The 12,977-nt window shown below is 36.0% G+C and overlaps 1 protein-coding gene across 2 annotated transcripts in view; it reads left to right on the plus strand.

Moving 5' to 3' along the window:
• The first annotated feature begins 1,617 nt into the window (after positions 1–1,617).
• The window catches only part of LOC117106006 (E3 ubiquitin-protein ligase UBR3-like), a 106,400-nt gene continuing 95,040 nt past the window's right edge, over positions 1,618–12,977 (plus strand). For both annotated transcript variants that reach the window (XM_033247318.1, XM_033247317.1), the window contains exons 1-6: positions 1,618–2,069; positions 3,474–3,607; positions 3,957–4,112; positions 4,440–4,556; positions 6,484–6,617; positions 7,233–7,455. In XM_033247318.1, coding sequence (XP_033103209.1) covers positions 1,633–2,069; positions 3,474–3,607; positions 3,957–4,112; positions 4,440–4,556; positions 6,484–6,617; positions 7,233–7,455 — 1,201 coding nt within the window. In that variant the 5' untranslated portion in view covers positions 1,618–1,632. The remainder of the gene's footprint in view (positions 2,070–3,473; positions 3,608–3,956; positions 4,113–4,439; positions 4,557–6,483; positions 6,618–7,232; positions 7,456–12,977) is intronic.

The following is a 12,977-nucleotide window of genomic DNA, read 5'->3' on the forward strand; positions in this document are numbered from 1 at the left end:
TGTGTGCCCTTGTGCGGACAGGAGATGTGCCCCCTCTGAAGCTGGAAACCTTGTTTTTGCAAAATAAATTGATGCAATTTGCTGTTATAGGCCCAATCAATAAATTCCTTATCAACCGATATAACCTTAAGCATTCTTGGAATTGACATAACATTACTGATGTCGTACACACCCTTCAGTGTGAAATGTGGCTCTCTTTGCAAGCACATCTAACATCTAAGGAAAGAAGAGCTTAGCTTGGTACCAGATAAAATAATTTTGTTATCAACATTAATACATTATGCTAATTTTCATCTTTGTAAGCGCATAAGACAGTGCAAATTATTTCTGTGACAGTCTTTTGAAGTGTGTAAGGCTCCATTTTATCCTATACATAGTCAAAATATTGGGGGGATGATTCAATGGACCATCCTCCCCTTGTCAAATATTGGGGGGGGGGATATATCCCCTCCATCCCCCCGGGATCTACGCCTATGATTATTAATTATTCACGAAAGCATTATTCGAGCCCCTTTATTATTATTATTTTTTTTTTTTTTTGATATATATTATTTATCAACCATATTAACATTGAAAACATGAATATGCATATGTGGATAAAATTATCGCAGAAAATAAACTTATAATTTATAAGATTATTTTTTAAAACAGAATCAAATAGATAATGTTTTTATTTTAAAATAGGTTTTGCATGGACGTAATTTTATTTAATATGCTGATTATTACTATTTCATTAATCAAACTATCGTAAAATTATTATTATTATTATTATTATTATTATTATTATTATTATTATTATTATTATTATTATTGTTATTATTGTTATTGTTATTGTTATTATTATTGAATTGGATTGGATTGGATTTATTCTGTGTAAACACCAAGGATAGCCCACGAATTCTAGAAGAAGAAACAGAAAAACAGAATAAAATAGATAATGTTTTTATTTAAAAGCATGGACTTAATTTTATTTATTATTCTGATTATTACTATTTCATTAATCAAACTAATTGTTAAACAAATATAATATAATGTTAACAATAACATTAGGCTAATCTAGACCTAATTAATTATTGATACAACACCTTCATGACAGTCTGGCCCTCCAAATCTTGCTTTAATAAATAACTGAATTCACTTCAATGATATATTCTGATCTTCATTCATTATTATTATTATCATTTACTTTTTATTATTATTTATTTATTATTATTATTATCTGTATTATTATTATCATTATTATCATTATTATTATTATTATTATTATTATTATTATTATTATTATTATTATTATTATTGTCTGTGCCATTAACATTATCATTGTTTCTCTTGAAGGTGTCTTGTACAGGGACATGTTCCTTTTTGCCTAACCAGTCTCATTACGTTTTGAGTGAAATAAAATTATGAATTATGAATTATACCAATGTCATCTGTCGATAAAAACATCGATTCGATTAATTAACAGCAGCTTTTCGCACTGTGGCAGTGCCGATAGAAAACAGCAACTTTTTGGCACTGCGGCAGTGCCGATAGAAAACGGTAGCTTTTTGGCTTTTTTTGGCACTGTGGCAGTGCCAAATCGGCACTGCGGCAGTGCCGATAGCCACTACCATCTCAAAACCACATCTGCCAATGATGGAGGTTGTCGACGAAGTGGATGGCCTAATCAAAATAGGACCTAAGTCTGCATCTAACCACATCAATAAAAACTTAAAGACTTCTCCTCAATGGGCACAAAGACAAGTTATGCTTCTTTTGCATCGCTTGCTAGACAAAACTGATGATAACAACACCATTTGTTGGTGTCGTTCGTTGTTGTCTGCAGGAAATTCGTTCGACGATTTTAGGCGTGAAGTGCTTGAGTACGACGACGCATCGAGTTGTGGGCTAGTTTGGACAGCAAACTTTGTGGCCTACAGATGTCGAACGTGTGGTGTAACTCCTTGTATGTCAGTTTGTTCAGATTGTTTTCATAACAGTGATCACAAAGGCCATGACTTCAACATGTTCCGTAGCCATGCAGGAGGGGCCTGTGACTGTGGTGACAGTCATGCTATGCGCAGTACTGGGTAGGCCTAACTATTAATATCTACTAGGTCTAGGCCTATAAATTTATAATATGTTTACTTGACATTATAAAAAAAAGAAAAATAATAATAATACTTTAATTTAGGCCTATTGTAGGCCCAGGCTTATTATTGTATACATACGGTGTCAGTGACATATGTAGTGTAGGAGACTGGAAAAAGTGGAGGTGGGGGGGGGGGAGACTTGTGTATGGGGGAACAAGCTTTTTTTTTAAATTAAGGCGTGCACTCCCCCGCTCATCCTCTGGATACACCACTGTTGCTATAAACACCCTAACAGTTTGTCACTAAGTGTTGTCTTGTACTGCTACAGTACTCTACTATGTACTAGGAAGGACTGGCTCATCTATAAGGGCCCCTTGACATATACATTAGAATTGGTCCCTCTGTATCCTCTTCTGCAGAGTACAACTTTTAAAAAACGATTGCATTCTGCATTTTTCCATAGTTGTTTCTTTACAGAGATTTTCTGAGTACATCAAATTGCTTTGGGTGCGTTTGGAGTTTTTTGTGGAGTCTAACACGGTATAAATCCGGAAACGGCCATTTTGAGTTCTTGCCTGAATGGGTGTTAATCACAGACCGCCTCCTGATATCTGCTGATAATCCAACGCTGCAAATTCCAGTGTTTTAGAGGAGCAAAAGCAGCATGCTTTAGCAGCAGGGAGCATTCTTTATCACTTAAATCCCTTTTTGATCTCTTTTATTGTTTCAGCACACGCCAGAAGTAAAGTCTTTAAATTTTGGGGGAGGGGGCTAGCCTAGAATCCAGATTGTTACCCTATTACATACATCCGCCGTATGCATACGTGATCGTGGAACCACTGCTTATTCATTTAACAATGGTAGTAAATTTCGGTTTTAAACTACCACTGCTAACCGAATGAAAGTTTATTCTGGGTTTATACTGTACACCCAAAATACACATCTGCGATTTATTGGGAGTTTTCAATGTAAGCCTTATGCTTTATGAAGCTTATTGTTGTAGCTTCTTCGGTCATATCATGGATTTTGAGACAATAACATTGTGCAGTGTACCAACTCCAATGTCTGTTTCTTAATTAAAACGTGGGGTGACACAAGGGTCCAGGGAGACTTGATAAAACTCATCATTTGCATAATACCTTAGGTCTTACGTCAGAGGTTAATGGTTTTTTGAAAGCCGAGTTCTGCACGAACTGGTAGACCAATCGCGGATACAATACTGGTAAGAACCCTATTATATACTGCATGATTATCTGAAAAATACAGATCATGTAGTACCTTGTAATGCTTTAAGCGTGTCCCAAGTGAATGCACAAACGTTGACTTAGCCACTATTTCAGGAATAATTTATTATCAAGAGAACAAATATCAAACACACCTTTTTAAATTTTTCATGTTTAGATTTTGTACCAAACATGGCCCAGGAAAAAGACAAGTACAGAAGCCTCCCCCTCATCTGCTTGGATTGGCCGAGCTGGTTGTCCCCAGGCTTATCTATCATCTTGTTCTGCGATTACGGAAGCTTTATCAGAAAGGTAGTTAGTTTTGCATGCTTGGCATTTAAAACTTGAGAATAAGACAACAAACCTAGTACAGTTTCTTTTTCTGGTGCATCTCGAATAAATTATAGTAAATTGTATAATAGTTTTAAATATTTATCAGGCATATGAATATGTACCAATGAAAAACTGAACAGTAATATTTTCTTTGTGTACACTGTGCTAATCGAAGCAGCATTGAGGCTGTAGGTAGCGCTGCTGCAGCTTCTGCCTTATTTGTATGGCCAATCGATATTCCACTTAACCTGGGGGATTGGAAAAAAAGTTTTATTTTTAACAACCAAGATACAGCTTTACTCAATTTAAGTGTTTGTTTTCTTTTTAGAAAAGACAGGTACTTACAAGCTAACACAAGCCATGGAACTGAAAATTGAGCAAATTGTAAATCTGCTTGATGATCTCAGTAAAATGGGAGGAGCTATGAAGACAGTACTCTGTCAATCATTATGCAGCCCTGAACTCTACAAAACTCTCACTGAAGGTCATATAGTACTCTTTTTATTTACTGTATGTATGTTGACAGTATAAATCAATCAGTCAGTTGTTAAACCAATTAATCAATAAACCTATCAATCAATATATCAGTTAAGTAATCATTTAGTCAGTCTTTCAGCTAATCAATCAATAAATCAGTAGATCTGATGATCTAGTCCCAAGTGGTGTTAAGTGGCAGGGTGCTAGTGGGGGTCTGAATACAGTAGAAGCCCTTTAACAGGACGCCTATTAGAAAGACAGGCCTAATAGGGAAACTTGTGTCACAAATTTATGTAATAAATTGAATAATTTATTTTGATACCTTGTTTAACAGATGAGTTGATATTGCTTCCTGACGATGATAAAAAGACATATAAGGAGTTGTCTAACGAGGAGTACAAAACCGCCCTGTGTACCCTACCGACACCATCAATTCCTGACGTTTTACAAGGTACAAGTTGAAGTTATTTTGCATTTAAAATGTAAAAATTATTTTATAAATCATCTTTTTTTTAAGATCATCACTTTCATTTGCACTGAATTTTCCTTTTCTCGACTGATCACTAATTCGATATAGTGCCTCCGATTTTTTGCCTCGTGTGCAAAATGTTCAAAGCTGGGGTGATTTTACTACAGTACATTGCGATAATATAAATGTTTCTAGGCTATGAATGCACACAGGGAACTCAACAAATCTTGCTCTACGACCCTGGTTAACAAGAATGAAGCCTATGTTCAAGACCTAGAAAGCCATAATGGTTATGATATAACAAAGTGATTAACTTATAACAGAACTGAAAAAATATGGCTGAAATAATTCATGTTTACAATACATTACAGGGCTTGCCCTAACTTTTTTTGGTAACTAGCCCACTGGGCTAGTTTACTAGAGATTTTACTAGCCCACAGAATATTTTACTAGCCCACAGCCCACAGACAGGAAAAAATTTTGTTTCGAAATATTTATTAGCGACAATTAAATTCGAAGTTTGATTTGCAATTTCATATTTTCTGTAGCATTGCTGTTTGAGCTACCCTCTCAAATTATTGTTGAATACTAAAATGAAAAAAATCACCCATGCTGCAAAATCGACTTATAACACCAACAGGGACAGATGAGCATGTTTTACATCTCCCTGGTTATAACGTCGGCATTCTAATATTTAACAAAGGGCCAAGAAATCAATCAAATCAAAGCAATGCATCTGTTAAATTTTTAGGTCTCAAGTTACTCACCCCCAATGGCAATAAATCTTGCTTAGGCTAGGCTAGGCTAGGCTACCTTGGCCTAGGCCTAGATAAGACATAGGGCCTAGGCTAGCCTAGCCTACCTTCCTATAGCATTGAAGTACTTAATTATTAAAAGTTGAACATTTGATAAATATCATTATGAGAAAATAATATTATTATAAGGTTGTACATATTATTATAAGGTTGTACATTAAATTAAATGACCACCTAAATTAACCAGGTTGAACGATCAAACGATCTTCTGTTGAGAGATAACATGCCATCCTGTAGTGGTTGGTAAATGACTTGGGGATCATCTTAATAATTCAACACTCACGCATGTGAAGAGCTGAAAGCTACCTACAGTGGGCTGCGGTATCCCTTATGCAGGGATTGTCTCGAAAGTAAATGAATTTCTTGCTAATTCTCCACTAGACAACCGGGCAACATGAGGAGTAAATAGGCTAGCCCGGATCGGTTTTTACTAGACATTGTACGCCGGGCTAGTACTAAATCGAGCCCTGCATTACTATTAAACAAATGTCTACCAGGAGGTTAGGCTTACCAAATAACGCCTAATAAACTTCATTAATCACAATCAATTTATTCATCTTCATATTGCGAAGACCTGCGAAGAGTGTCAGTGTGTGTATAACTAACAAATTATTCTAATACATGCAGCTTTTGTTCATGTTAATGACTTTTAAATTATATTAACTTCTTAAGCCGCAATCGCACTGGATTTAAAATAGGGAAATTTTTACCGAGACTGTGGGTAACATTCTAATGGGTAAACATCCTGTCGTCCGCACTGGGATTTATCGACGTGGTTAGTTTTACCACAGGCCATGGTGAAACTAACCATTCGTACAGATTCAACTATTGGGGGCCGTTGACGCTCACGTACGACAGATCGTAACAAGCTAAACCGCCGGGTTCTCCGACTCGGTTAAATTAACCGCGCGGCTTGGGTAAGTTTTCTGTCAGGTAAACTTCCTGTGCTGTTCGCACTGGACTAATTATGGTAAAACTAGCCAACGTGTTGGTTAGTTTTACCAAAAAATGTCCAGTGCGATTGTGGCTAAAGACTTCGTAATCTTGATATAGAGGAATTTGTTCATTATTGTACTACTTTTGTCACTATCTAGATTGCCCTGGATTATCACAATCATTGGTCCACAAGACTTTCCTTCAAGAGGTCATGTTTTGGATGGTGAAGTACGAGTTTCCTCAGAAGATTAATACATTCCTTCTCAGCCTACTTACAAATGCCAGGTACAAGGTATGTATAGAGTGCTTAGTGGATGCAGGGATGGATGGTTGGTAGGATGAATGAATATTATTCTCAGCCTGCTACAAATGCAAAGTAAACTTTTAGATTTATCTAAATATTATTATAAGAAAACTTAGAATGAATGGATGTTTGAATGGATGATGATTGGATGGGTGGATTGAAGATAGGTAGGATACACAATTCATGCTATTCAGAAAATTACGAAAATTGGGAGCCATCTTTATCACTATAGGTGATTGTAGAAGTGGTTTAGCGCAGTGGGAATGGTTTGGTTTCCCAACCTCGAGGTCGGGGTTTCAATCACTGTGCATTTCACTTGTGTTCTTGGGCAAGGTATCTGCATTGCTTATCTCCACCCAAGAGTATAAATGGCTACCTAGTAGGGTTGAATGCCAAAATACACTGATGTAGCTGCTGCAACTTTATGGAATACTCCCACAGGGAGCATAAGTTTGTGTTCCATAGGTGTTTAATCCAATGACTGGGGGAAGAATTAAGTGATAGTTTGTTTACGCAGTACATCATAATTTAGTTACTTTACATTGGAATACTAAATTTAATTAAATGACATTGTTAAACCTACTACTTCATTTTTCATTCTAGGAACTGTTTACGGATGCATTTGTTATGCATTATTCACGTATTTGCATGGCCTTGGCTCGTTCTCCGGAAGTGATCCCAGACAGAGTGGTCCACATCAGTGTTCAGATACTGAGTAATGAGGTGTTGGCTAGCCACGTGGTTACAGATCTTCAGTTCTTTCACGTAATGATTCTCTCAATTCAAGAGATGATACGCGGTTCTCTGACAGACAGCAAAATTAAAGGTATATTTCATTTTTTTTAAAAAACATGATAATATGGTATGAAAAACACCTTCATCATATAGAGGTGTGTCACCTTCATCACTCCGCAAAATGTCAAAGTTAAAGAATAACAAGGGTGATGAAAACTATTTTGCCTTAAATTATTATAAATTAATAAAGTATATGATAACGAAATAATACCTCATTGTTTTTTATCATTTATTTCTGCATTTTGTTAAAAAGCAATTTTTAATAGCTTATTTCGGCTTCGAAGCTCTGCCTACCGAAGTTAACCTATAGTTGACATTTAACGGATGTGACGCACAGTCGGTCCTCTGTTGTTTTGACAGACTCGATGTATTGTATAGCCTAGCATATTGACATAAACGACCAAAAAGTATATGATAACGAAATAATACCTCATTGTTTTTTATCATTTATTTCTGCATTTTGTTAAAAAACAATTTTTAATAGCTTATTTCGGCTTCGAAGCTCTGCCTACCGAAGTTAACCTATAGTTGACATTTAACGGATGTGACGCACAGTCGGTCCTCTGTTGTTTTGACAGACTCGATGTATTGTATAGCCTAGCATATTGACATAAACGACCATAGAAAGGGTTTTTTGTTACCAAACAATGCCTTGTTGTGTGGCTGCAGCAGCAACCATTCGAACGATTTTACCAAGCGTCAGTTCCCAAAAGACGAAATTTTAAGAAAAAATGTACCAAAGCCGTATCAAAAACCTGAGTACAATTCCAGGGCTCCATACATTCAGTGTTGTGCAGCGAGCATTTTCCGGTCAATGACTTCAATGAGTCAAGAAGTGTACTGTCTTCCTAACACTTTAAAAAACCTTTTCGACCAGGGCATTTGATTGGCAACCATAACAGTAAACGAAGATCTACAGCCTACAAAAAGAGAGAGAGAGAGGTGCATGGTAGGTTTGGTTTGTTTTCCTTTCACAAATTGTGCAAATACCAGGCGGGGCTGACCTTCGCATACGACCTAGCTACACCATGTTTTTCGGAAGAAGCTTGGTCTCCCTCCCTCGAATTTTTGATTGTGTAAATAACACTTAATGACTTTACCCTCTAACATAATGTTGTAATGTAAAATGATTACTTTGTATTTGTCGTGTTTTTAAAAATTTACAATAGCATAGCCTAGGCAAGCATAGAGAGTAGTAGTACTAGTACTGAGTCTAGTACCAGGTAGTAGGCCTACACTGTAGCCTACAGTAGGAATGTACATACACATGACTAGCTTGAGGAGGTGTACTTACTACCTACTACTACAGTACTAGGCTAGTACTATTTAAAACTTGCGCCTAGCCTAATAGTACTGGTTTGTCTACCAACACCATTTGCATGATAATCTGGTTTAGCCTGTGTCAGTTTTGATATTATATTATATGGTTTTATTAAACATATCACTTTATCACAAACTTATGTAAAAACAAGGGTGACAAGAACAATCATCCCTGATTGAACATGTTTCATCGTGAATAAAGTTTGAATGACCTACAATTAAAATAATTTTATAAATACTTAAAAATGATAAATAAAAATCTTTCTATGGTTTCCACAGGACTTTGTTAGCCGTAATGCATTACAATGAGAACTGTGGAAGACAGCAAACTACAACTAAGAATGGAGGAGAAAGCCAATTTGCAATTAATTAATTATTACCCAAATCTATGGTAAGTAATTTCTTTGCAACAAAATACACATACTGTATTGTACTTTACTCTAAAATGAAATAACAAACTAATGTGCTAAATTTGAACATGCCTCTTTATTTAAAACAATAAAACATTTAATATTTTGCAGACTTTGTGGACACTTTTGGATCTAGTGAGAAGTTGCTGTAGTACTGATGTGTGCAGCCATACACAGATGCCGCACCATATCTTTGTAGCAGCTACGAACGGCAGGATAAAACAGAAGATATTGTTGCTCACCCCACATGCTTTGCTGAATAACTGCCTAACTTATGATAAACTTGGATACTTGAACCCTGTGTATTTATTAACTAGACTTAAATTTTCTTCTTATTTGAACAACAGCACATGAAGGGATAAACACATGGTCACTCCTGCCAATATATCCGTGTGTTTACTTTCAAAGTTTTTGTAGGTAGTGTGTCCTAATTTCCTGAAGAAAATTGCATATAGTTAAGCAAAGAAAATGAATAGGGGTAGATAAAAAATGTATAGATCTGTTTTTTTTTGTTTTTTTTTTAGTTGGGGGGTGGTGGGGAGGTGGGGTTGCCGGCTGCGAGCCTTAGGACCTGTACCCCTGGATGCATAGTTAAAATGTAAAATACTGTAAAGTTTGTTTTTGTATGTACGGTATTCGTAAATAAGTGCATTTTATTAGACTAATATTGACTACAAAAGAGGCTGTACTATGGAATCTTTTTCTATAATAAACTCAAATGCTCGTTTAAAAATGACTTTTTTATACTGTTTATTTTTACTAACTTGTACATATACTATACAGTGCACATTAACATATACAGTATATTGGTTATAGAGCCTAGCTTACTTGTGTTCAGATTTTTTTGTGGCAAAAGTATTTTTTGGCTGTGTGTCTCCCTGCGATCTGTAGTGCCAATCAGTATCATCTAAAAACTAGCATGAAATCCTGAATGAGATGTAGTTCACCTGTGATTTCAGCATCTCTATCTCTGGTTCCAACAACATCGGGGACCTCATGGCAACACAGACATCCATTTGCAGTCTTTATTTTCTTGCATTGCCTACAATTGCACCTAAAATGTTAAAATTTAAATTGGATATTAAGAGTACAGTAAAATAGTATACACTATTCAGAGTACTGCTTTACAATAAACAAAACATAACACAAAATCATCATTTGTCTTGGTGAGATCGATGATGATTTTTCAATTCCTAGCCAGGCCAAATTTAGAGTACAGTAGCAACGACCTGCCGCCGCGATCGACGCTTCTTTCTGCGGCGGTCTCCTACTTTGTACAGAGTATTATAAAACACGTAGGGGAGCCAGGCCCATTTTAAAAACAAAACGTAAATTTTAGCAGACAAAAAAAAGACTAGATTTAAACTCGTCACTGAGGACGAGTTAGGTGATCTGACGCACTATCACCCTCGAGGAAGTGTGCGCGGTGCGGATTGAACAATTTTTAAATGCTGAAAATGGCCTAAAATATATGCAAATTTGGAGCATTTTAAAAGATTTACTCATGCATAAGCGCACGTTATGACACACATGCGCATGGTAATGTCACAAAATGTTGACTCCTGATATGAGATAGACCGGTATGTATCAACTCTCATTGACAAACGCCTGTTGGCGAGGGACTTACTATAATTCATAATATTTATCATATATAAAAATTTAGTTGTTTTTAATTCAGATGGCAATATGATGGCATCACAATGCCCGATGAGACCTAATGGTCTATAAAATCATATCTACAACTCGTGTTTTCAGAATATGTAATAAAAATTGGATGTCACCTTTAATCCTAAGGAGCTATAACTGATTAAAAATATTCATGATTTTAAGCATATATCTGAGGTCTCTGGTGGGAATTGGACGGGCAATCTCGCTATCTCGGCGAGCATCATACCGTTTAGACCACCGCCGCCTCGTCGGACATGCCTGACACTCCCATCCCTCTCGTCGTCCGGACCAAAAATATTTTAATTTTGACGCACGCACAAAAAATTAAGGTACATACCATTCAACCTTTGCCTGAAGTTTATGTCCACTAAATATGATTCAGAAATGACGACTGGTTCGGATAATATTGGGTCATCAAATATTTGAGAAAAGAAAGATGATTGGGTCAGAAAAAACATTTATTTTGACCATAATGACGTCGTCAAAATGTAAAAAGAAGTCACATATATGAAAGAGAATTAAATCAGCCATAACATACTCAAAGTTGGGAGAAGATCGATCAACGATAAGCGAGATATGCTCAAATGCGTATTTTCAAAAATGACGTCATAGATAAAATTCATTTTTTTTTTTGCAAATATGATGACGTCACAATGTCCAATCAGCCATTATGATCTATAAAATTATATTTACAACTCATGTGCTTTCAGAATATGTAATAAAAATTGGGGGTCACCATTCATCCTAAGGAGCTCTAACTGAATAAAAATAGGCCTGATTTTAGCATATTTTCACTGTCTACAGCACAAACACGCACAAAGATCCCTATGCTTGATGCGTGCGTACGGCATTGCTATTGGCCATAAGATGACCAAAAAGAATGGAAATTTGTGAAAATGTCAGATACCCAAAATATGTAAAAAACGTATTTTCTAGCTTCTGTACGTGCTGCGCACGTAAAAATGCACGCACATAGTGGAAAATGTAAAAAAATTTTGAAATGCTCAAAATGACCTGAAACATGCTCTAATTTAGTCAAAAAGTGATTTTGAACATTTTAAAATTTTGACGCATGCTTGCGCGCGTGTTATGATGTGCACGCAAAATATTTCAGTACATGATATTCAACCTTGACCTCTAAAGTTTATGCCTACTGAATATGATTGAGAAATGACAATTGGTTAGGATGATATGATTGTTAATGTAAACACGCAAAATTGCACGTAAATGAAGTCACGCATGACTGAGCACATTGAAGACCTTATTGTGACTATTCCAGGCCAAGCCTAATGTTCGTTGAAGCGCGCATGTGAGTAGCGCACTGCAAATTTGAGATATCGTGCGTACAAATGTGGGGAGAAAGAAAGAAGAATAAAAAGAAGATGATTTCTGACAATAACAAGAGGTGATTCGCTTGTGAAGCGGATCATCAAAAATACAGTATAAAATTTTCAGAATCTTCTTTCGAACTATCTGGCGTATTATCTAGGTAGGCCTAGGCTATCTACAGTACTAAACACAATCAACTGTGGTTGGTTGCATATTAATAATTATTATCAGTGCTCTGTGTTTACGTTCATAATTCGGCCTATCTTGGTGAACTTAAAATTAAGAAGCATTACTAAAACTAAAATATAAATTCTATTAAAAAACAATTAATGTAATTGTAAAGCAATTTTATATATGACATCCCTACTTTATTATTTTCACAACTGGTTTCAAGTCGGTACTACTACTCTAGTCTAGGCCTAGCCTTGTCCAATGCTAAGATTGCCGACGCGTTAGCAGCCGCTAGCTATGCCTACACACAAACGCAAAACGAAACTGTTAATGAGCATTAAAATTTACCAATTCGTATTGTCAACTCTGTTTTGTTCGTCCATTTCTTCTTCGTCAATAACACTCCTCCTCTGCTGTGGTTCGAACTATGGCTCAAATTCAGCTTCAATTTTTCCACTGATGATTACATATCTCCATATATACCGCGATGATAAAAAGATTACAGAGCGTACAACAAAACCTTGAAACTTGTTCTACTGAGATGAAGTCACGGCCATACTTAGGCTTCAATGAGCATCGCAAGTGGGCGGGGCTTAGATTAAATTATTAAAAATCACTTTAAAAATATTTTTGTTTTTAAAAATATTAATAACTT

Source organism: Anneissia japonica, unplaced genomic scaffold, assembly GCF_011630105.1.
Source record: "Anneissia japonica isolate Jap-2015-1 unplaced genomic scaffold, ASM1163010v1 scaffold284860_len1800451_cov186, whole genome shotgun sequence".
Lineage (NCBI taxonomy): Eukaryota > Metazoa > Echinodermata > Crinoidea > Comatulida > Comatulidae > Anneissia > Anneissia japonica.